Below are 26,466 nucleotides of genomic sequence, written 5' to 3'. Positions count from 1 at the left end.
GCTGTGAAAAAAGGTATCTCTTAAGCTCAAACCTCCACTGGGAAATTTTCCTGCTCATGCATTCCCAGTGAGATCAACTTACAGGTGCAGGTATGAGAACAGATTTTTGTATCATGCTTTCTGTGTAAACCATTAAGCTCTTGAGCACTATTTTATACAAAGAATGGGGTAATATACTTAATATGATATGACATTTCCTGGTAGTTCAGTTTTCAAGTTTGGGAAAAGATGCACAGACCACAAATGAATCTTCTAAACTGTATTTGGAACTGACAAAACATTCAAAACTGAAAGAAATCTTTCTAGAGACAAGGCCCTGAGCACAGAGTCTGTCTCTAACCATAAAATTTTACATCAACTGTACAAAACAAAATTAGCAACAAGTGATCTTTGGCACTAGAATGGGTAATCCTTAGCTGTTCATACAATATCCAAACTGCACACCACATGACATTAGATTGCTGGTTAATAGTTGTTTACATTTAAATATCTTAAAAAGTTGGAAGTCCTAGCTAAGTTTTCAGTATTAATATCCTAACCATATCTAACACTTAGTGCCTGAGGTAGAGACTTCTGTAAGAGATTTATTAAAGAAAACACAATTGAGAGTACAATAAAGAAAAAGATTTCCAATCTTGGAAGCATACAGCTAAATGTTTTTGCTGATTCAACAAGCCAACCCTGAAATGCAGAACTCTTCTATTTCTGTAGAGATTTTGCACGGGAGTAGGGCTTTTTTTTGTTTGAACTCCTGGATTTTGGAATTCTATGTATTGCTTCTTTAAAAAGTATGATTATTAACATAGAATGTGCACGACCCAAACTGACTTAAATCATTATTCAAAAACACAACTGCATTAGCAACATATAAAATATTTTAAACTCTCCATGATGTGTGGCCAGAATGAGTGACAAGTATGCAATTCAACCTAATGACCCTAATATTTGATGGTGACTGTGAATTATTAGATTTATGGTATATAGTTGAGTTGCAATTTGTTTCCAAACTCTGTGCTGTATAGGTTCAGGGGCTTTAATTATTTTCAGGTGGTAAGACTCTTCATGAGATTACATGATTTTATAATGATAAAATTAACTGAATACCTGGAACCTTCCTATTAAAATGACCAGCAGCTGCGTCGGTATCTTTGACTTTAGGTACTTTTCTTTAGTCAGGAAAGACATTCCCTTTACAGAAAGGTGTTTCTTGAAGTAGGTTCAAGTATAACATATTTGCCTGGCTGGCCAAAAATTTATCATAAACTATAGATGGTATTTTTAGATGTATACAGTCTCTTAAATGAGAGAGAAAGCATAAAGATGGACATTCATAAGCTTAAGGGTTACGCATAGGTATAACTAATGGGAATAACGGTTTCTTCCATTCTTGGTATAAATTGCTTAGAGCAAGTTAAGTATTTTTAAGCCATCATTGATTCCTGTGGTAAGAGCACTGAAGGACATCTTACTACCATCACAGTTCTCTCAACTTTTTTTTTTTAAGCTCCAAGTTCAGACAAATGACCAATAATAATAGTTGGTCTTTTAATACCTTTTACCATAGGCTCAATCTAACTACTTCATATCACTTTTGAGAGGTAAGTGGCTCCTGAAACTTGGAAAAGTAAAGTGAACTGCCTAATTTCATACCAAGAAGAAATGACAGAATTAAGGTACCTAATGACGATTTTTTTTTTTCTCTTTAAAGATATAGGTGTCCTTCTGAAGGACATGTAGGAGTCCTAACCTTTAGAAACATTTCAAAAGACAAAAGTTCATTTTTATCGAAGTAATTCTATAGACATTAGATGTTAGTCACGGAAAATCCCCAGGAAAACTGACTTCGAATGCAATAACACACTTGTGGTTTTAAATGAAATATCGAAACAGGCAAAACTAAGTCATCAAGCAAACTCGAAGCCACAAAATGAACATTAACATTTCTTTAGGGGAAAATGTTACCTAATTCTCCCATCAGATTTGAACTAAGAAAAAAGCCTGATCCTTTTACAAATCTCTCTGAATAGATTTTAAGGAAGATGAGCAAAGGACACACCACATCTAAATAAATCCAACAGTATGCTAAGGTATATAAACATGATCATATCCTGACTCTCGTATGTGAAGAACTAAACGCCCAACTTCTATCTAGAGAAGCAAATATCCTATCACAGAGTATGTCTTACATGGCAATTCAAAGGAATATAATTTTGACAAGAAAAAAATGCTGACAGGCTTTTTATACAAATGCCTGCAAGCTCCAGAACAATAGCTGGAATGGTATTTTTATACATTCAGTGTAGACCAATCAATGGTTAACCTAGACACTGACAGGGACATTTTCTTAATGTAGGCTCACAGATATCACTGGGGGAAAATGGCTTTGGCAAATTCTTATGTTCAAAGACTGAAAGAAATATACTAAGAAAGCAGTGAGAGAAACCCATGCCATAATTAAAACTTTAGTGACAGAATAAAAATAGGTTTTTAAACATGTATGCACATGAAGTGACTTAGAATATTTTTCTACATACTTTAAGAAGGTGAAGAATTATCCAGACACAAAAGGTAACAGTCTCACCAGAACAAGCCAAGATGAAACACCAGGGGCACCATTTGTAGATACTGAGTGGATGCTTCTGGCGCCGAACGTCTGCCTGGCATTCCTTCCCTCTCCATCACTCTCAAATCCCCAACCTTTCTGCTGGCAAAGCCATGTTGTTCTTCTTCAGGCTCTGAAGAGACGGATGTGATGTATGTGTATTTTCTGTCCTTCAATTAAGAAATCTGCTCGAAGCTCTAGTGACACAAGAATTGATAATTCTTTATCTTAGCTAGGCTTAGGTATTTAAAATCTTGCCTGTTTTCTTAGAATAATTATTTTAATTTCCTTATTAAACATTTGGTTTGAAGGAAACTGTGCATGTCTATTAATTATCCAGGATACATACATGTATACTTTTCTGAAATTTCCCCTTCAGTCTCACCTGAACTTACTTTTTGCTTAAGATATTTAGAGATCCTGAGGAATTTCTCAGGTCAAAATTTATAGATTAAAAAAAAAAGCAAAATAAAGGTAAATGCATGGCTAGAAAATAAGCTTAAATTTTCTACTGAGTTTCTTTTGTTTGGGGGTGGGAGCGGGAGAAATGCAAGGGAGAACAAAGAAAAAAGAAAAAGAACAGCACTGCTGTTCTTGGATTTCATTTTAAAATTAAAACATAAAAAAATACTACTTTTGGAATTTCAGAGTCAGAGGTGGCTTGTGATAGCTTCCTTTTTGGAGAAGAGTGAGATGCCCAAAATGAAATACTGCCTGGTGAAGCAAAAGTCCCTTCCTTTAACTCTTTACCAAGCTCTTACTCAGAAGCTCATAAACTATAAAACAAATGATGTGAACAGGACGGGAGAGCAAAGCTCCCCAACGTAACACGAGACTGGAAATGACAATAAACTACTATAAAATATGAGTGCTACGTGAACATTAATATTTATCACTGACCAACAGATATGCCTACTAATATGTCTGTAGGGAATAAATACTGAAATTCTCTTCAGGTCTATTTACAGATAAAATCCCTGGTCTGACTGATCTTCCAGGCAGAAGTATGTGAATTATGAAAGTTCCACAGTAAATTATAAAAAATAATGAATTTGGATTCAGGCCTTCCACCATATGCAGCACAAGCAGCTTTGAGTATTCTTAGCTTACAGGGGAATATCTGTATTTCTAATGTTAACATATAAAGAAAATATCCATCACTGGTTTCTTAAACTAGAGAGGCAGGTTTCTGGATAGAGATTTAAGGCAAATCAGACAGGTCCACAACTAAACATCCTATCAGGGCTCTCATTTTCCAGGCATTGCTTTGCTTTGTGGAGAGGAATCTCAGTAACAACTTTAACAAAGTCTCCACACTGCTACAGAACTGGGGAGTATCAGCCTTTTGAAAGAACTTAAATTATATACACACCATCAAAGCATATACTGGCAATGCTGATATTTAAAGGAATCCTGCAGTGAATTATGTATCTCCTTGGAAAATACAAATAGTTTTCAACTACAACTCTGGGCACACAAATGATATTCAGATTTCTCAAGTAAAGACCAGAAGATCTCAACCTTCTTCTACTGTGGACTTTCTTTCTAAGACTGAAAATTGATTCTTCCTCCTTCTTATATATTTGAAATCATCCCTGCAATATGAGAGGCACTTTTATTAGGTGTAGCATCTATTAAAACTTTAAACCCATGGTAGAATTTGCTGAACAAAGTAATAACACTAGCCTAATAGGCATTACCTTAGGATTTTTTTCCCCTTTAATATAAAAGTATAACTACAGTGGTCCAATATACAAGTACAAAAGAAGTTCTCATACTAAAAAAAAAAAAAAAAAAAAAAGGTACCATAATACTGTACATACAAAAATTGTTCAACAAGAATGATTTAAATATATCTGTTCTTTTCCAGATCTGGAAGACACGAATGTAAAGTTCTACAACTGTATTATTGCTGGAACATGTGCCCAGGAACACTATGTTTCCCTTCTTTTTCCTCTGTCCCAGCCCTGCCGCCTTCAGAGTCCCCCGAGCTTGGATCACAAGCCAACAGCATCCCTGAAGATAACCAGAGCCAAATGTTTACTCAATGGAAGTCATTATTCAGTGAGCCGTTGCTTACCATAAACTATGAAAAGCACAAGTTTCAAGCCCAGCCAAGATTAAATCCAGACGGAGGTCTTCCCATTCCCTGATTTGCTACTCGTACTGCTTTTGTTGGACCCAGCTTTAGACCCCCCTTTGGCTTTTTTTTCCCTGGGAACATGGGGGTTGTTTTGGTGATTGTAGGCCTGGATTGCTAGGTCCAAGCGTTCCTGAGCCATTCTGATCTCCCGCTGCAGAGTCTCCAAGTCAGCTGGGAGGTGCTCCTCATGGCTGCCGTACTGTTGTTCCTGGGCAATGTTGGCCTTGTTTTGCTTGTAGGCGATCTTAGCATTGGACAGTTCCGTGTACTGGATTTGATCTGGTTTGACGGCAATGTTATAGCCAGGGGGAGCAGATGGTGTATTCCAAGTGAAAGGATAATTATAAACACCCGGGTCTTCCAGTTCTCTCCTTTTACTGTTTAGTGAGTCTCGAATTGTCCCAAACCCTAAATGGAGCATCTCCCAAATGTTAAGCAATAGGCAAAGGCCTGTAACACCATACATTATCAGGAGGAAGATGGTCTTTTCAGTGGGTCTAGAAATAAAGCAGTCTATCTTATGAGGGCAAGGAATTCTACTACACACATAAGATGGGTGGACTTGGAAGCCATACAGAAAATACTGCCCTATCAGAAAACCCACCTCAAATACGGTCCTTGCCAGCAACTGCAGCACATAGATTTTCATGAGACCATCTTCCCGAATCCGCCGTCGGCCATCATGCTTGGGTTTAGGTTGGTTTTGCTCTTTATTTTCTTTTTCACTTTCTAATTCCACTTCTGGATACATCATGGGATCCTCTTCATGGTCCTCTTCTGTTTCTTCCAGAGCCCGGTGCTGTTTCCAACGCATTGCATAGGGTTTGCTCCGAGCTGCCTTCTTGTCTGCTTCACCATGCTCCATTTTGGCAATCTTATGAATGGCGTAGCCCAGGTACATCACTGAGGGGGTTGCCACCAGGATGATCTGGAACACCCAGAAGCGCACATGGGAGAGGGGTGCAAAGGCATCATAGCAGACATTCTCGCAGCCTGGCTGCTCTGTGTTGCAGACAAATTTGCTTTGCTCGTCGTAATAGATGGACTCTCCTCCTACAGCTGTAAGAACAATCCGGAAGACAATCAAGACAGTGAGCCAGATCTTCCCCACAAATGTGGAATGGTTGTGGATCTCCTCTAGCAGGCGAGTCAGGAAGCTCCAACTCATGGTGATTGAACTGGTATGCCCTGATAAAAATGGAAAAATAACAAAGGAAAAATCAGCAAATATTAAAATCTTAGTAATTTAAATTTTTACTGATATCTCTAGGAACTATTTTCTGTATACTTGAAATCTAACTTCAAGGCTCATACTAGAATGATTGTTAAAATAAGAAGCATCTCGTTCTACTACCCTCCAGTAGGACAATTCACCTCAGTCTATGAGTACTTGTTTGCGCCACCAAACTAGAAAGTCTGATTTGCTTTCATGTCTTCTCTAGTTTAAAAGGTAAAATTATAGCTATAATTTCAGATGTATTTCTCAGACACAGTATACTGGATTCTTTACATATATTATTATTTCATAAGGCCTTCAGAGCTCTGTGAGATATAGATAAGAAATAAGAAAACTATTTGGTCCAGGCATGATAAGACTACCAATGAGAACATAATGGAGATACCTGGGCTAGACTTCATTATGAAGTACCTTATTAGGAATCTTAAATTTCACACCTGGTGACAAAGTATTAAAAATAATTTAAAAGATAGTATGGCTGCAAATAATTGGCAATGATCAAGAACTAAAACAAGACAGAAAGGAACTAGGAAAACACTCTCTTGCTAGGATTCTGTATTGTTTCTGTATTATGTTTCTAGTGACTGTTAAAACATGTCTGCAAACTGAATTGTGAGGACATTAAATCCAATCAATAGGCAAATACATTTAAAACAGCACTTTGAAGGATAGTTTTATTCTGAGATTCTTAGAACTATGCCCAGAATCTTGGTAAAAATTATCTAGATAAGGTAATATATATAAAATCCCTAATGCTACCTCTGACACTAAGTACACCTAGCTTTTCTCCTTCTCTTCTTCCCTCTGCCAGTTTACTTCTGCAGATTATAGGTGACTATCGGCATCATCAAAGAAGCTTAAATATACTTTACCTGTTATCCAGAACTTCTGCTATCCAAAATTTTCTTAGAGAAATGATGTGCTTACAACTTTTCCAGATCCCCTCTGGAAAGGGAAAAAAAAAAGAGGTCATAGGCTTCCTTCCACAGAAAACAATGCATCACTAAAATGTCATTTTCAGGAAGAAACAATCAATCAGCATGAGATGGAAAGAGGCTTCAGTGTGAATATTACTGCTTTCTCCTAATACATGTGGTAGGAGAAATTTCATAGCAGTGACCCAAAGAGCTTTCAGTTATTGTAGTCTAACAAAATATGACAGGAAGATGAGTCATTCATGAAAACCTGAAGTAGATGAAGTTGGGCACCTATAGGAAAAAAACCAAAGCAGAAAAATCCCAACAAATTTAAACTGCACCACTGAAGGCCTTGCGAAAATCCTCAGCCTGCATGCTCTACTCCCGCTCTATCCCTGGAGCAGTCAGTACTTCTCACTGGGACTTGAGCAGCCAACTAGGAGCAAGCTGTTTAGTTAAAACACCCAACAGCTGGCTCTCAGTCACTGGGACACCCGTGTCCTACAGGAGGTGATTTACAGACTCAACTGCTAGGAAACAGCTGCATCTGTATTGTAGTTAAAAAAAAAAAAAAAAAAAAAAATCCAGGCCCTGGCCAGCATGGCTCAATGGTTATAGCGTCAGCCCCCACACTGAAGGGTCTTGGGTTCAAGTCTCAGTCAAGGGCACGTAGCTGGGTTGCAGGTTCCATCCCTGGCCCAGACTGGGGTCTTGCGTGGAAGGCAACCAATCAACGTCTCTCTCTCACATCAATGTTTTTCTCCCTCTCTCTCTTCCCCCTCCTTCCCTCTCTTCTACTTCTCTAAAAATCAACAGAAAAAATATCCTCTGGTGAGGATTAACAACAACAAAAAAATCCAAGACAAATTATTGCTCACGATCAAGTTTTGCCAACTCTGGCCAAGATTCATCCATTAAGTGCCAACTTTGTTCACTTATTAATAAATAAAATTTAAACAATTCCTGACTGTTATGTGTTCATAGTAACTTAAAAATATTTTTGTGGGGGGTTAAATACAGAAAAACCCAGAACATTTTCAAAATTTTCAAGAGCCCAGTGAGAAAGAGGAAAAAAAGTGCAAGCAGCCCAGCCGAGTGTGGCTCAGCGGTTGAGTATCAACCTAGGATCCAGATCATGGTTTGATTCCCAGTCAGGGCACATGCCCGGGTTGTGGGCTCAATCCCCAGTCTGGGGCATGCAGGAGGCAGCCGGTCAATGACTCTCATAATTGATGTTTCTCTGTCTCTTTCTCTCCCTCCCTCTCCCTTCCTATCTCTGAAGTCAATAAAGATATATATATACATGTATATATATATATATATAAAAAAGTGCAGTCACCTACATAACATATAAGTATCAAGATTTACATACAGATATCTGACCATACAAAGATCTCATCATAGGACTTCAAGCACAACTCCCATTTCCAGCCCTGATGTCCAACTGAGCTCACCACTTCTCCTCTCACTGAATACATAAGATATAAAACCACAAAACAAAAAGAATATGCAATCGACAAATGGTGACGTAAATTAGGTTTCCAACACAGAACTCCATAATTATTCACATTCACAAATTCAGACTCAGATTTTCCCCAAATACCACATCTAAAGCATTTCCCCTGAGTCTGAAATTCTATTTGTTCCAATATGCCAAGGTCATAAAAGTGCAATTGTTTCTTGCTTAGAAAACTCATCCTCTACACATCCATCCATACCAAAGATATCTTTTAAAATAATTATTGCTATGAAAGAATTTCTTAACAGTTCAGCATCTCATACAATAATCTAACATTTAGGGGGAAAGGAAAAATTGGTGATAAGCTCTTCAAGGTTTATATAAGTTATAAAGCAGCCATCTAACCACTCCCAGAAGTACACATTGTATACTGGTTATGCTGTAGGCCTAGAAAATGCTGAACCCTAGAGTCTGATTTTCCACAGGCATTCATAAGTGCCACAGCACCTTATATCCACATCTTGAGTATAAATGATGTGTTTAGTAACTGAGTTACAACACAAAGTGGACAATGGACAATTTTCTTTCTAAAATAATCCTGAGCTGCTCGTAGCCGGTTTGGTTCAGTGGTTAGAGCACTGGCCTGCTGACTGACGGGTCCCAGGTTTGATTCTGGCCAAGGGCATCTACCCTGGTTGCAGGCTCGATCCCAGGCCCAAGTTGGGGTGAGTGCAGGAGACAACCAATCAATGTGTTTCTCTCTCACATCGATGTTTCTCTCCCCCCCTCCCCCTTCTACTCTCTCTCTGAAAAGCAATGGAAAAAATACCCTCGGTGAAGATTTTAAAAATTAATTAATTAATTAATTAAATAAAATAAAATAACCATGGGCTTCCTAACCTAAGTGGCAGCATCAACACTGTTTCTATCTCCTGTGGCATCAGTAGGTTTTTCTGATACTCTTACCTTTCTGTTCCTTGCAAACATTAAGAGAATGGTGTAAATAGAGAATATTATTCCAACAGGATGGAGAAAAGTGAAAGGAGGGTGAGAGGGAGACAGAGAGGAAAAGCCCAGTTGGTGTGGCTCAGTGGATTAGCAATGCATTGACCCATGCACCAAGAGGGTGCTGATTCGATTCCTGGTCGGGGTTTTGGGCTCGATCCCCGGTAGGGGGCATGCAGGAGGCAACTGACCGATGTTTCTCTCCCTTCCTCTTTCTAAAAATCAATAAAAAATGTATTTTAAAAAAAGAGGGGAGAGGACACTGAATGAGAATGGTAGGTTCTGGAATTAACATTTCTAAGTGGAATGTGTCACTGCCAAGTGTGGTCTCCTTGTGTTCTTGCTCCACTAGTGTACAGAACTTTTTTTATTTTGCTTTGTTATCAGAAACCTAAGATTCAGGACATAGTCTTCTCTGGCTCCCAAACAGACTTGTTATAGAGCAGGGAGAGAAGAGCATGCAATTAACCTATAAATTGCTCTCATGAAAAAATAAAAACCATTTCAATATTCCTTCTATGAATGGAAAACGAATGTGGGAACATGTGATAGGTGCTGGTGAGAGCTGGGGGAATGAGTGCCAAACACCCAAATGTTTAGGAAAGCCCCAACTGACTTATATATATTTTTATACTTATTATCTTCTTGAATATATTCTTTAAGCTTTGGTTGAATTTATCTACAGGCAAATTCTAGGAAGTGATATTATTAGGTCCAAGAAATGTAAATCAGCATGGTTCTTGCTTTGTACTGTTACTTGACTGTCAATAAAGGTCCTAGCAATTTACAATGCCTGGAATAAATGATTACAATTTCACCTCAACCTCATCAGCAGTCTGTTATGCTACTGTACTAGATGCAAAGTGGTACTTCAAAATTATGTAAATTTGTACGTTTTTAATCCAACAGGATACACATCCTCCACATTCTCCCCTTTGTGGACTTGTTCTATCCTTTTGCCCATTTATCTGCAGAATGTAATCTTAATATAGTACAGACATTAACTATTTGACATTTAATATAAACACCTCATTTGACTGTTTTCCTTCAAATTTTATTTTTATATAGTCACATCAGTCAATTTCTTGAATAAATTAAAAGATGGAAAAGTTATTCTTTCAAGGATGGCTTTTAAAAAATCTCTTATAAATATATTTTTAAAATTTTATTTTTCAATTACAGTTTACATTCAATATTATTTTATGTTAGTTTCAGGTATATAGTATAGAGGCTAGACAATTATATAATTTACAAAGTGATCCCCCTGATAATTCAAGTAGGGTGGCTTTTTAAATAAATAATACTGCAATTCACTGTAGCCCATAATTCAAAAGGATACACACAAAACATACTGAAGAAAATCATGTTTGCTTATATAACATTTATTGGACAGAAACCAAATGTGCTATTTTTAGCCTATTTTCCAAATAACAAAAGTTACATATCTGCCCTGTCTTGCACTAGAAAATAGAACTAAAAAATTAGTTGGCATCAACATGGTAATAAATTATGTAATTCCCTCCCAAATTCTTTATATTTGAAGACTTTTCTATCAGTTACATCCTAACAGGATCAAGTAAAAGTTACTGCATTTTTCTGTAAAACAGAACTCATTGGATTTCTGAAGATTAAATGTAAAGCATATTATTTAGATTATCTCAGGAGGTAAATTACATAATTAGATCCATTTTATTTTTATTTACTTATTTTTTAAAGAGAGAGAGGAACATCAATTTGTTGTTCCACTTATTTATGCATTCATTGGTTGACTCCTGTGTGTGCCCTGATCGGGGCTCAAACCTGCAACCTTGGCATATCAGGAAGACGCCCTAACCAACTGAGCTACCCCGCAAGGGCTAATTAGATCCACTTTAAAATTGAAGAAATGAGGTCCAGAAAGTTTCTAAAATTTGCCCAAGGTCATCCAGTTATTAAGAGGTGAAGCCAGAATCTGAGATCAGCCTGTACATATTTCCATCTGTAGTGTAATTCTTTACTGGTGGTTAAGAGCCCAGATTCTGGAGCAAGTTTGCTATGTACAGGTTCCATGTGAACATAGAAGAGGAGACCTTATCCCATTATTTGGGATGAGAATTAAGCTAAATAATAAACTAAACTTGCAAAGATCAAAGGGAGAAATTTCAGACTTTAAGATCTTATATGTAGAATTAGAACTGAAAATTTCAAAACCCAATAGAACCACAGTTTCTTAGTAGTTGGGTGGGAAGAATCAAAAAAGAAAAATGGTGTCTTTTAAGAAAAATGATTTAACTAAGAAGGATAACTTATTTAGGAATTGAAAATAGGGACTAGAGCCCTGGCTAGTGTTGCTCAGTAGTTACAGTGTCAGCCCTCGCACTGAGGGGTCGAGAGTTTGCTCCCTGCCCCCAGACGGGGCATGTGTGGGAAAAGCAACCAGTCAATGTGGCTCTCACATCTGTTTCTCTCCCCCCTTCCCCTTCCCCTCCCTCCCACTTTCTCTGAAAAGGCAATGGAAAAAATATCCTCAGGTGATGATTAACAAAACAAAAAAAATTTAAAAAAAGAAAGACAGAAAACAGGGACTAGAGAAGTTTGTAAATTCAGTTCAGGGCACACCTGAGATGTTAATATTTGTTAAAGGGGTTATACACAGATAGTATACATATGAGGTGCTCAGAGCTATGCCTGACCTCAAGGCAAACACCATTATTCCCATTACTACCAGTGGTCTTGCATTTTTCTGCCTTGTCACCTCAAGTGTACTGGGAGCCCCGATGTGTAGGAGTGCATTCGGAAGGCAAATGATCGATGTTTCTCTCTCTCATCGATGTTTCTCTCTCTCCCTCCCTCCCTCCCTCCCTCTCTAAAAATCAATATAAAACATATCCTCAGGTGAGGATTAAAAAAAATCCTCTTGTAAATTTTTTAAAGTTAAAATAACTTTGTTTTAATTATTTTATTTCAAATGTTCATCTTTTATTCCAAAATTTTAAATATCATAGGTACACCAACTGACACTATATTTTTTCACATATGCAATTATTTCCCTCCATTAAACCCACTTCTCCTGAACATCTTCATGGTTTGCTCCCTCCCTTCTTTATTCTTCTCTTTAGGTGCACCTCCTGTAGTGAGGCCTTCCCTGACCACCTACCTACAGTAACATCCCTCCATCACTCTCTATACCCTTACCCTGCCTTTTTCCTTCAGAAAACTTAACATTATCTAACACATTTATTTGTTAATGTGTTCATTATCAGTGACCCCAATAGAATTTAAGCAAGGACTGTTTTTGTATCCTTGGCACCTGGAACAACTATTCACTGAGTGATTTCATAAATTTGAATATCTGCTCATTGATTTTTTTTTCCTACTTTAAAACATCTTTCCATTACCTCCTGCCTGGAAAAACTTTCATTCTTTAAGATCTAGCCCAAAGGTCAGTTCAAGTGTCCTTGACCTCCTCAATTAATCTCCCCAGAAAGCCCATAATAACTTTTCATTTCACCAATATCAGGACTTCCCCTAGTATTGGCTTCTCCTGCTGAAATATGTTCCTTGAGGGGAAAGTCCACGTTTTTTAAGATTCTTTGAGCCTCTAGCACCTACTATACTGCCTAGGACACAAAAAAGCATTCAATGAATGTGTGCTATATTAAACAGAAAATCTGAATGAATCTGTAGGAAGCAGAAAATATAAAACATGTTCACTACTACAATCAGACTTCAGGGAGGAATACAATGAATGGGATAAAAGTACAGAATGTGAAAATACTCAAGAGACGGGGAAAGACTAATTCTTATGAATTAAAAAACATAAGCTGTTAATTATACCTCCATAAAGCTGTGGGGGGAAAGTATAGAGCTTACTGCAGAAGACAAGTGGGTCTCTGATGGATGGGTATGATTTCACCAGGCAGAGCTGGAGTGGGAAGTAGAGGCAAGGCAGATGGAGAAAATGGTCTGAGTGAAAAGTTGCATAGGAAGGCTCTTAGCCTGGAACATAATGGAGAATGTTTGGGAAGTAGTTGTAGAGAAGGCTGAACAGGGAAGTCAAAGACCAGTTTGCAGAGAGCCTTAGCACACCATGGAATCCGAAATTAAAGCACGTAAAAGCAATGGTAAGTAAATGTTCCTCAAATGTGGTTCACAGACCACCTTCATCAAAATTATCCAGAGTGCGTGTCAAATGTCAATTCCCAGGTCCTACTTACCCAACTCCCACTCCCAGGACCACTGAATCAAATTTAACCCACCTATGGTTAGACATTTCGGTTATTCACAATGATTTCCTAGAATACTTATAACTTATATCCCCAAATAGATTTAGAATAAATTTCTAAAAGAATTGCTGAGTCAACAGTTGTATGAATTGTGAAAAAATTTTGTGTGTATTAAGAAAAGGTCAACTCTGCCCATTATCTCTCCAAAAATTCTAAAGCTGTTGAAATGTATTACCAAATTACCCCTCCAAAAAGCTATTAACTATTTATATTTCCACTATCAGAGTATAAGTATGCTGGTTTCCTTACTCCCTCACCAATGGCTTTAATATATTTTTTAAGAAACAAGGCTTGAGTTAATTTGAACTTAAATTACAAGAAGTTTTAGACTATCAATTATTAGAGAATACAAATAAAAAACCCACATTAATATTTGAGAGAGAGCCTGGCCAGGCATGGCTCAGCGGTTGAGCACCAACCTAGGATCCAGGAGATCGGGGTTCGATTCCTGGTCAGGGCACATGCCCGGGGTGCAGGCTAGGCAGCAGATCAATGACTCTCTCATCACTGATGTTTCTATCTCTCTCTCCCCACTCCTTTCCTCTCTCTGAAATCAATAAAGATATGTTTAAAATATATATATATTTAAGAGAGAGAAAGAGGTGACAAGAAAATTGGAATCCTTGCTGTGCACTGCTGATGGGAATGTAAAATGGTACAGCCTTGTATGGTTACGATTTCCTTAAAATATTAAATATAGAATTACCATATGATCCAGCAATTCTATTTCTGGATATATACTCAAAAGAAACAAAAGCAGGGACACTAAACATATATTTATACACCCATGTCACAGCAGCATTATTCACAATAGCCAAAATTTTGAAGCAACCCAAATGTCCAATGACAGATGAACAGATAAACAAAATATATACATACAATGGATTATTATCCAGCCTTATAAGGAAGCAAATTCTGACACATGCTACAACATGGATGAATCTTGAAGACATTACGCTAAATGAAAGAAGGTAGTCATCAAAGGACAAATATATGATTCTACTTATATGGTGCTGGGAGCAATGGGGAGTTAGTGTTTAATGGGTACAGTTTCATTAGGGAAGGTAAAGAAGTTCTGGAGATGAATGGTGGTGATGGTTGCACAACAATGTATAATTATATATGCTATGCAACACAAGACTAGAGGAAGGTATCTGAAATCATCTGTTAAAGTTTAAACATATTTTATAGCATAGTGACTCTATAGGGAAATGCTTTAGTTTCCAGTTTATCTGATTCATTTTTTCCAATCCAAAAATACCGCTTTCATATGTATGTTTGGAAAAGTCTAATAGACTCATGTTAAAAAAAAACACACAAATCCCAAGGGTTTCAGATCAACTAAAAAAACCCATAACTTGTCCACTGCCAATTTTTAAGGCTCACTAAACTATAATAATCAGGAAATTAACATTTTCTAAATAAGTAGTGTTATTCTAAATGTTTTGCAAATGCAACAACCAAGTCCAAATGAGTCAGAGCCAAGTTTTAATTTCTAATTTAAAAAATGACAAACCTAAAGCCTACAATAGGTAGAACATATTTTAAAAATCTTAACTTCTTTTCTAAATAAGAAAAAAATCCAGGATCAACTAAAATTAATATTCAAAGAAAGGGATTTCTAACTTTGAAGTCTGTGAAACAAACAGAGCAAGCACTAAACTAGGAGCCAAAAGATTCTAAACATGTGCTGCAGGAGTACTTCCATTTTTTTCATTTGTGAAATAAGTTGAGAATATCAGATTAGATAATTTCTAAGGTCGCTTCTATTAACATTTGATGAAAATCACTCCAGGCAGAGTAAAATTCATGGAGCAAACAACAAATTATGTATGTGGAAATAACTGAAGTAGTGGCAGTGAAATTAAACAACAGTAAGATGTCAAATTTCCAAGAAGGCATTTCCCAGTCATCCCAGGAAATCTGTGGTTGGACTAAAAAGTCTCAATATTGACTCATCATGATTCTAAAGTATTAACTATCTGGGCCTCCTAGATCATGAGCTGAGCAATCCTCTAAGAATGGTGCTAGTGACTCACACTCCTGAATGAGACTGCTTTATATGCCGAGACAAGGAATCAATTAAAGGGTTTACAATGAAGTTTTGTTTAACTGGAACATTTTAAGTGGAAGTTAATTCTGCATGAGCGATAATAGATGTTTAATAACTAGCTAGTGACAATTTCTAAGCAAAAGCATTATGGCAGCTAACTAGCAAACAGTAATTTATGTATTACAAACATGAAAACAACTTGTTTTTCAAAAGAACTCTTGGCTATGGACAATATTTGGAAACACAAAATATACTTTATTGTGAATCAAATTATAAAACCTAACGGAAAAAAAGTAGTTTGAAATCTTGGCTCTATTAACCAATAAGGAAATAGAATACACTATTGTGAGTTGAAGTGTCAATTTGTGCTGGCAAAAAGCCATCCTATTTGAATATAAGAACCATCAGGAACCAGCTGGAGAAATATGGGGAACCCGAGATAATGATGCACCGTAAGTGGTACTGTCTTCATGTAAAAAAAAAACCACAACAGCCCAGCCAAGCGTGGCTCAGCGGTTGAGCATCAACCTAGGATCCAGACGACCTCCATTAGATTCCTGGTCAGGGCACATGCCTGGGTTTTGGGCTTGATCCCCAGTGGGGGTCATGCAGAAGGCAGCTGATCAACGATGACTTATCATCGATGTTTCAACTCTCTCTCTCCCTCTCCTTTCCTCTCTCTGAAACCAATAAAGATATACTTAAAAAAAAAAATCAAAAACACAACAATATTGGCATACTTTTCCAAAACTAAGCTTAAGTCAAACCAACTGTCTGAACAATGATCAGTCTAGGAAAACAAATATATGACAAAATAAAAATAAATGTATAATTCCAATATTACTAGGTTCACAATACAAAGTTCAAAAAAAAAAAAAGCACTGTCATACACTAATGGCAAGGATGGTCTGGTACAATCTTTCTGGAAGGTATTGTGGTGACAGTTATCAGGAACTTTAGAAATGTTTATATCCTTTGATCAATAATTGCCTATGTAATAACTTATCCTAAATAAATGCCCAATAAAATAATTTTACATAACTTATTATATATCCTGTATGATAAAATAATGTACAAGCATTATAAATCTTGTTTTAGAATAGAGATCACAAAATTCAAATGTCTATAATTATACAGAGACAAAATGCAGATGAGTGGTTACCTAGGGATGGGGGTAATAAGGAATGACTGTTAAAAGGTATTAAACCTCTTTCTGGGGGAACAAAAATATTCTAAAATTAGGTTGTGGTGATGGCTACACAACCCTTTGGAATACTAAAAACACTGAATTGTATACTTTAAATAGGTGAACTATATGGTCTGAAGTAAATCTCAATAAAGGTGATATAGTATGTAACTGAAACAGGAAAATGGGGCCGGGAAAAAATAAGCACCAACTAACGGGGTCTACTGCTTATTGGCTACAGTTGTGGGAGTTAACAAACTGTCATATCTTTCAAAAGGATTTCTGAAAGAACTTCAACCTGGATTTTTACGTGAAGGCTGATTTTTCTGGTAAATTTTCTATCAAAGTCTAAAATACCTACAGAAATGTGCACAAATATAAGTGTACAGCTCAATGTATTTTCACAAACTGAACACACCCATGTAACCAGCACTGAAATAAAGAACATAATATTAACCACTTAGAGCCACAATTATGCCCCTTCATATCCAAAAGAAACCACCACCCGTACCTCTAACAGCATAGATTAGTTCATCCCAGAGCCAACTTTGGTATGTTGACATTTTGTATAGCTCTTCCTTGTGGGAGACTGTCCTATGTAATGTAGGATGTTTTGCAGCATCCCTGGCCTCTTCCAGTTGTAACAACTAAAAATGTCTCTAGAAGTTGCCAAATGCCCCTTGAGGAACAGTATCACACCACACTGAGACCCATTGGTTTAACCTGTCCTTGAACTTTATATAAATAGAATCATAAAGAATAGACTCTTATATTGGAATCATAAAAAATATACTCTTTTGTGTCTGACTTCTTTTGTTCAACATCTGTTGAGAGTCACCAATCCTGTTACATTTAGTTCTAGTCTGTTCATTTGCTTTATTGTATTGCCATTCTGTGAATATATCACAGTTTATCTATTCACTGCTGATTGGTATTTGAGCAGTTTCCAGTTTGGGGTAATTATGAATAATGCTACTATGAATATTCCACATATGTTTTCTGGTGAACATATGTATGCATTTCTGTTGCATACCTAGAAGCAGAACTGCTACCCATAGGGATGTATAGGGTTGTATCAGCTTACACTCCTACCTATCTCCTTTATTTTTCAAGTTGACAACGAACAGGAAAAAACATTTAAATAATACTGAGCTAGAGATCTTACCGGCTGAATAAAGTCTGCCAACTTGCGACCTGTTTTAAAAGAATAGTTCATTATGTGGGAAAATGCTCATATGTAGTAAAAAGACAAAAACAAGCAAACAAAAAAAAACACACCCAATAAAATAATACACCTGAGTAAAAGAAATACACCATTAACAATGGCTTATGGACAATTTCTCTTCTATTTGCTTTTTAGTATATTCTACAATAAACACGTAATAATGGAGTTGGCAAAGCTTTACTGTGCAGCAAAAGCCCCAAGAGAAATTTAAAAGTAGGCCAGGGTACAAATTTCATAATGCTTACATACATTCATAAAGACCTAGTTAAGTAGCAGATATAACACAGAAAAGTGTTATCTCATAGTTATCACACCTCCTTGCATAAGGGGGTCCAGAACAGAACTCATATAAAATTCTACTCCAGATTAAAATATAAATGGTAAGTCTACAGTGTAATTCTTAATTTGTAATGATATACCAAAAGATAGCAGTACTATGACATGATATCTTATATAGCAACTTAGTATCATAATGCTGCTCTTCTCATTTCTTTAGAGACTCACTCTAAAATGGTATAAAAGCAACACAGAAAAGTAATATACCCAATATTTCCTTGAAATATATAATTGTTTAATGGATTCCAAGATGGCGGCAGATTGAGTAGAAGCTATACTGACACTCTCCCAGGACCAAACTGGAATTATAACTAAAATACAGAAAAGCCATCTGGAATAATCAACTGCAACTGAAGACGAGCTGGAGAGCACCCTCATCACCAAGGAGGAAAAGTGAAGACCACATAATGACTGCTTGTGCCTGGGGTAGAAGCAATTGTCCCATCCTGTTGGAAAACCTTTCGCCCCACCCTGTTGAGTTTCTACAGCTTGAGGTTCATTAAGTAACTAATGACAATCAGCCTCTGGGTGCTTTGAACCTTTGCCTGATTTGCTTCTGGACCCAGGTCTTGGAAAAGCAGACCTTGGTGCTTATCTTGGTCCTGTCCAAATACGCCCTGCCCCAGCAGAGGGAACCACAAGCTGTGGAGTATGGAAAACTTCAGACAGGGTACTCAAGGCCAGTCACAAATAGCATCTGACATTGGTGTGCACCAGATACCATCCAAAAGACTGGAGTCCTAGCAGATCTATCAAATACACAGAAACAAATCCAAACAGGAAGCTAAAATGAGGAGATAAAAAAACATGCCCTAAATGAGACAACAAAAGAATTCTCTATAAGAAGAGCTAAATGAAATGGAGATAAGCAATCTATCAGATATAGAGTTCAGAATACTGATCATAAGGATGCTCAACAGCATGAGAAAAGAAATGGGAACTCTGAAGGAAGTTAAGAATGATATAGTAGAAATAAAAAAAAAAACATCGGAAGCAATAAACAGCAGATGAGGGGAAGCTGAGGATTGGATCAAAGAATTAGAAGACAGGGTAGAAGAAAAAAAAATCAATCAGAGAACCAAAAGAAAAAACAACTGAAAAACAGGACAGTTTAAGGGAGCTGTGGGACAAAATGAAACCTAACAATATTCGCATTATAAGAATGCCCACAGATGTAAAAAGCAAGCAAGGGTTAGAGAACCTGTTTGAAAAAATAATGGCAGAGCCCAGCCGGGCGTGGCTCAGCGGTTGAGCATCGACCTAGGATCCAAGTGATCAGGGTTCGATTCCCAGTCAGGGCACATGCCCGGGCTGCGGGCTCCATCCCCAGTTGGGGGCATGCAAGAGGCAGCCGATCAATGACTCTCTCATCATTGATGTTTCTATCTCTCTCTCCCTCTCCTTTCCTCTCTCTGAAATCAATAAAGATATATTTAAAATAATAATAATAATGGCAGAAAACTTCCCTAACCTAGTGAAGGAAAAAGTCATACAAGTTCAGGAGGCACAGAGAGTACCAAGCAAGAAGATCCCAAAGAGGCCCATGCCCAGATATATCATAATTAAAATGCCAAAAATTCAAGACAAAGAGAGAATCTTAAAGGCAGCAAGAAAAAAGCAATCTATTACCTACAAAGGAGTTCCCATAAGGCTGTCAGCTGATTTCTCATTTAGAAACTATACAGGCCAGAAGGGAATGACATGAAGTATTCAAGGTAATGTAAAACAAGTATCTGAAACCAAGAATACTCTATCCAGCAAGGCTTTCATTCTAAATAGATGGTGAAATAAAGAGCTTCCCAGACCAAAAAAAGGCTAAAGGAGTTAATCACCACCAAACCAGCACTGCAAGAAATGTTAAATGTTAATGTAATAAGAAGTTGAAATAGAGAGAGCAAGAAACACAGGCATAAAGAAATAAAATGGCACTAGATAAGTACTTATCAATAATAACCTTAAAGATAAATGGATTAAATGCTCCAATCAAAGGACAGAGGGTAGATGAATGATAAAATAAGACCCAGCCCAGCTGGTCAATGTTCAGTGGTTGAGCACTGACCCAGGATACAGGAGATCAAGGTTTGATTCCTGGTCAGGGCACATGCCCAGGTTGCAGGCTCAATCCCCAGTGAGGGGCGTGCAGGAGGCAGCCTATCAATGATGATTCTTCCATCATTGATGTTTCTCTCTCCCTTCCTCTTTCTGAAATCAATGAAGATATATTAAAAAACAAAAGCAAAAAAACCCAAACTATTTCTTAAAAAAAAAGAAAACAAGACCCAAATATATGCTGTATACAAGAGGCCCACACCTCAGAACAAAAGACTCACAGGCTGAGAAGAAAAAAACCCAACAAACTTCTGGAGGACTTAAAGGTGAGACTGACAGCAATACAGTCATAGTAGGGGATTTTAATACCCCACTAACTTTACTGGGTAGATCCTCCAGACAAAAAATCAAGGACACAGTGATTCTAAATGATGCACCAGATGGATTTGACATTATTTCTTCAAACAGAACATTTCACCCCAAAGCTGCAGAATGGGCATTCTCCTCAAGTGCACATGGGACATTCTCAAAGACAGACCACATGTTAGGACACAAAACAAGTCTCTACAAGTTCAAGGAGACTGAAATCATATCAAGCATCTTCTTGGACAATTACACCATGGAATACTATGCAGCTGTAAAAATGAAGGATCCCTTACCCTATGAGATAGCATGGTGAGACCTGGAGAGTATTATGCTAAACAAAATAAGCCGGTCAGAGAAAGACAATTATCACATGATCTTACTCATATGTGGAATCTAATGAACAAAACCAACTGATGAACAAAATAGATCCAGAGGCATGGAAGCATGGAAAAGACTGATGAATCTCAGAGGGAAGGTGGGGTGGGTGGGTGGGTGGGTGGGGGAGAGTAACCTAAAAACATATGCATATATGCATAACCCATAGTCACAGATGACAGTGTGGTGAAGGCTTGGGGGGAGGGGTGCAGGGCAGAGGGGATCAATGGGGGAAAAAGGGGGAAGTCTGTAATACTTTCAACAATAAAGATAAATTGAAAAAGTAAAATGTCCCAGTCTGAGTGAGTAGCGGGGGCGGGGGGGCATGGTGTAAATGTTCTGTGATGGAAGGTCATCCTGGTCCAGGGTGGGGCCTGCCTAGAGCTTTGGTATAGACTCAGGTCACCCTCGACACTGAACTGGAATAAGTGGAATAAGCAGGTTGGAAGATGAAAATAATTGTCTTATGTTCTTATTACTGTTTCTTAAATGTATGTATAGCTCACATTTATTTCAATGTTTAATATTACAAGTGTTTTGGGTCTTTATTTAGAAGTTTGGTGATGTTTTTGTGACCAGAAATATGCTGTAGGAACTTAACTCTTGTTTATATCAATTAGCCTATGGTAAAATTGGTTTCATTATACATTGTTTTGCTTAAAGTTATAGTTTCCCAGAACCTGTTAATGACATTAAGTGAGAATGTGTTGTATATGGCTTGAGAAATATACATAATAGTAAAAGTAAAAAGAAATGTAAGGGAATAAAGTTGACAACCTCTGATTTAAAAAAGCCTAAAATGGAGGTGGCGGGGAGCATGCAATCAGGTAGGGAAACACAGAAGACTTCAACTGTACTGGTAATATTTTATTTCTTAAGCAGCAAGGTAGGTATGTAAGTATTTATTGTAGTATTATTGTTTTTCTGTCCTACACATTTTTATTTTTATTTTATTTTTGTTTAAAATATTACAGATGTCCCTTTTTCTCCCCAATGATCCATTCCACCCCGTCCCATCCCCCTCCTCAATCCCTCTCCCCATCATTGTCCGTGTCCTTGGGTTGTGCAAATATGCATATAAATTCTTTGGTTACTCTCTCCCCCTCCACCCACCCACCCTCCTCCATCCTTCTGACACTCGTCAGTCTGATCTATGCTTCCATGTCATTGAATCTATTCTGTTCATCAGTTTATTAAATTCTTTAGATTCCACAAATAAGCGAGATCATGTGATGTTTGTCTTTCTCTGCCTGGCTTATTTCACTCATGTCCTAAACATTTCATATTACTTTTTCTCTTTTTACAAGCATGAACAAGAAAAACACTTAGAATTGACTATAACAGACTTAGGAAATGGTAGCCTAGACTAGGATGGAGAGACTAGAGGTGGAGAGAAATGGCAAGAGTCTGGCCTCAGTAAGTTGTTGACAGAGCCACTTAATAAAACAGGCTACAGTGAAGAAGGTCTAGGTTTGCAGCCAAGATCAAGTCCGGGCAACTTAATTCAAAGTACTGAGTACCTAAGCAGAGATGCTGAATGGACAGCTGGGATGAGAAAAAGGATCTGAACTACAGATAAAAATTGGGGCATATTCAAAATATATACAGTAACTGAAGCCACAGAATAGATAAGACTAGAGTGGGAAGAGAGGAAGACTAAGAACCCAGACTTGAGAAAGAACAATTAAAGATCTGATAGAAGAGCAGGGGGGGAAAGCCTGAAGGAACACCCAGAGAGCAAGGAGGGAAAATCATAACCCAAGAGAACAGAGTATTTCAGGAGGGAAATCTTTGAATCAAAATAAACACCCACTCTGGATGGGTAACGAGGAAACCAAGGTCCAAGAATGAGTCAAAGAGAATTCCCTAAAAATAGACAGAGTCCAGATCTACTTTACTCTGAACAGTCCCAAAAGAAATGTTACAATGCAAAGTAACATCAAATTCAGTCAAAACTGCTAAGTTCTACAAAGATGTAGATAAAAATAATCTTTGTAACTATGAGATTTGAATACAGTTTAGAGATGAGAGGATAAGAACAGGGATGTGTGCATTTTATTCCATTTTACAGTGACAAAACGTCAAAACTTACTCTGAAATACTACATATTTCTTTTATTTGGAAGATTTTAGACAATTTCCAGACTGTTAAACCTTTTTAGCATGTTAAACTATAAGCATTTTCAAAGCAAAAATCACATAGTATTTATCTTTGAATCTTCAGCATCTAGTTTAGTGCCTAACAGTACTTGACTGAAAAAGAAAAATAAAGGTTCACTGAATGATGTGTGGGCACCAGAACACTTCTGTCGAAAATGTGCTGGCGTTACAGCAATATAGCCTCAAAGAACAAGCTTCAAATGAGGGCTCTACTCATTCCACAGAACACTTCATTTCTTTAGAAATAGAATGCTATGTACAAAGAGATCTCATCCTTGTCTTGGGGGGGGAGGGTTGGGGCAACACATTCCACAGGTCTGAATGATAAACCCAAGTGCTGTCAGTCAGTGTGGTATCTGCAAAACTCAAGGATATATGTCAATACTGTCTGGTCATTCACTCTTGAGAGTTGCATAAAATAGCAATGCTCTCAGACTTAACAGAATAGGTTCTCATGTCCACACAAACTAAACTCATCAGTTGCAGCAGTATGCTTGAAAAACAATTGTTGGCACTCAGTTGATATTAACAGTTCAAAACTGTTTCTACGTCTAAGTTTCAGATTAATGATATCAGCTAAAATCTATCTTCTCATATGTATTCTCAAAAGAATGGTCTACAAAAGCAAAAGAAGTAAGCTCATCCTTTCCTTGACTAACTCTGCATCAGATATTTTGGATTGGAGCCATGCATGATTCTACGCTACAAGAAAAGCATGAGTTCAGAAATAAGAATTAGACACCCAGTTGCACTTAACTATCCAGATTAATAATAATCTGAACACATCTCGTTTATTTTGAAATGTGAATAAACTTCAAATTTAAAAAAAACCATGCTGGAACCTATCACTTTACACTTATTTAGGCATGGAACAAACTAGGCATTTATTAAGAGACTGTGGCTCTGGATTTTAATTATGTATTTTGTATTCTAGGATGCCAACTACAAAATTGATAAGTGAGCCTGGGGGGCTAATCAGAGATAGACCCTGTATCCCTTCCTTTGGCTAATTTATATAAATATGAAATAAGAGTAAAAAATAATTATTAAGGGGTAACAGCATTTATAAGATTGTTATGTTCAAGAAATGTTAACTTGTTAAATCCTTTGGATTAAAGACTAAAACTCAATTCTACCTTCATGAACTGAATAGAAAGTTACTTTGCTTCTTTTTAAGAAAACTGTGGCGGCTACCTAGCACAAGTAGAAAACCAATTCTAAAGTCATACAACCTAAAAAGAAGCTAAAAGCATTGACTTTTTGAAAGATGTTTGAAATGCTTTGGAAAAGTGCACAACAGTTTAAGACAAGTAGTAAATACTAAACCATTACAAATCAGGACAAATAATAAAAGAACTTCCATATAACCTGCATATATTCTCTTCAAAATGTCCTTCGCCTACAACACTGTTCACAAAGATCTGGAGAACATTAAGACACAGATATGCTTACCAGAGCTTTTTATCTTTTACCCAGAAGTTATTTCATGCTTTTTAAAATCTGCCATTACATTGCACTTAAGAAATACAAAGCAACTACAATATACAACTCTATGCTAAATGCCAAAAAATGAAACCAGAAAACCCCAGCAAACATAACCACAATTCAAGATATTTTTAGTCAGGAGCTCTGTAATTACGTTTATTTTTCTACATTGTTATTCTGAATATTAATACCTAAACCCTCTTGCGGGGGGTAAAGGATCTGACCTCTAAGTTACATTATTAATCCCCTTTTCTATAGATATCAATGTATTCAAGATATGCTGTTCTCCGTCTATCAGGGAATTAAAATCCCTTTCATTTGTAGTTTGATTTTTATAGCGCTTTCTCATGTACTCACTTAAAGTATAAACAACGCAAACGTATGACAATTTTAGACTTACCAGGCATACAAGATAACGCTTACCCAGAACTTATTCTAACTTGACTTATCCGATTCCAAAGCATTGTCTTGATGCTAGCAAAATGAAGTGTGAGCACAAAGAAATATGTACCAGTGCCACTTCTCAATGAACAAAAATTCTTGACAACAATAAAATCAAACTCACCCATTTCGCAAAGAAAAAGAAATCCCAACCTTAAAAACAATTGCAAAAAAAAAAAAAAGTAACAAGAACAAAATTCTAAACCACACATTTACGTAAATCTTTTCAATTCAAAGCTCCAAACGCTGCGGCCAACCACACAACTGCCCACAATCACAGCGTCAGTGCCTTCTCTTAAATTTTGAATCTGGAGATGGGGGCGGCGGGGGGGGGGGGGGGGGGGCGGGGGACCAAACCAAAACAGTCTTCCAAAGTTTCACGACGCGGGAAGAAATCATTTGAAGTTCAGAAAACGTTAATCAAAAGACAACTATCCCATTTCCCCGCCCCCGCACCTAGTCTTCTCTGAAACATCTGCGGGAGGCTGGAGACCTGGCGGCGAGATGTTAGAGGAAAGAGTCCAACGAACCCACGCCGCCCGGAGAAACGTCAGGGGCCGGCCGTCGGAGACAAAGACCAGTCCGCGGAGCGCCCAGCGCGGCCCTGCGCCCCTAACCGCCCCGCGGAGTTGGGGGCACAGCCGTAGTGCCGCCCAAGTGCGCGCAGAGGGTCCCCCGGGCTCCCCTCCCGCCGCCGCAGCCGGGACCCGCCACCGAGCCGTTTCCCTCCCAATTTGGAAAACGCGCGCCTCGGGACAAAGCGGAAGGGCGCGCCGGGGGCGGCGGAGGGCCGCGGGCGCCGACGCCCCTCCAGGCTCGGCGGGAACCCCTCGGGGGAGCCCCAGCTCCTCCTCTTTCCCGCCCCCCCGCTCCGTCCTCCCACAAGTTCTCCCGTCCCCACCCCACCCCCGGTCCGCCTCTCCTCAGCCCGCCCAGCGGTCGCCCCTTACCGGGCGGCGGGGTCCCCCGGAGCCGCCTCCTCCGCCGGGCCTCGGCCCGTCCCGCCAGCCGCCGCCTCATGTGCCCCGCGTCGCCATCGCCTTCGCCGCCACCCTCGCTTCTCCTCCTCCTCTTTGGCCGCCGCCGCCTTCGCCTCAGTCTCCAGCCGAGGCCAAAGCCGCTCCCGCCGCCGCCCGGACCCGCGGGGAGGCGCCTGCGCACTA

General features: G+C 38.2%; 1 protein-coding gene across 5 annotated transcripts; it reads right to left on the bottom strand.

Moving 5' to 3' along the window:
- Positions 1 to 244: 244 nt before the first annotated feature.
- On the bottom strand, positions 245 to 25,937 carry GJC1 (gap junction protein gamma 1). Of its 5 annotated transcripts, none has more exons than XM_016202076.2 (3): positions 25,760 to 25,937; positions 6,855 to 6,927; positions 245 to 5,933 (listed from the first exon to the last, which is right to left on the bottom strand). In XM_016202076.2, exon 3 carries the CDS (start codon positions 5,911 to 5,913, stop codon positions 4,723 to 4,725), a length of 1,191 nt encoding a protein of 396 aa, XP_016057562.1. In that variant the 5' UTR covers positions 5,914 to 5,933; positions 6,855 to 6,927; positions 25,760 to 25,937; the 3' UTR covers positions 245 to 4,722. The 5 variants fall into 5 exon arrangements, with proteins under 5 accessions (XP_016057562.1, XP_087682181.1, XP_016057564.1 ...); XM_087826055.1 differs by lacking the exon at positions 25,760 to 25,937 and adding an exon at positions 25,428 to 25,717; XM_016202078.2 differs by lacking the exon at positions 25,760 to 25,937 and having other exon boundaries at positions 245 to 2,799; positions 5,350 to 5,933; positions 6,855 to 8,152.
- Positions 25,938 to 26,466: the final 529 nt, after the last annotated feature.

Source organism: Miniopterus natalensis, chromosome 17, assembly GCF_054644295.1.
Source record: "Miniopterus natalensis isolate mMinNat1 chromosome 17, mMinNat1.hap1, whole genome shotgun sequence".
Taxonomy (NCBI): domain Eukaryota; kingdom Metazoa; phylum Chordata; class Mammalia; order Chiroptera; family Miniopteridae; genus Miniopterus; species Miniopterus natalensis.
This window is presented reverse-complemented; position numbering and strand designations above follow the sequence as displayed.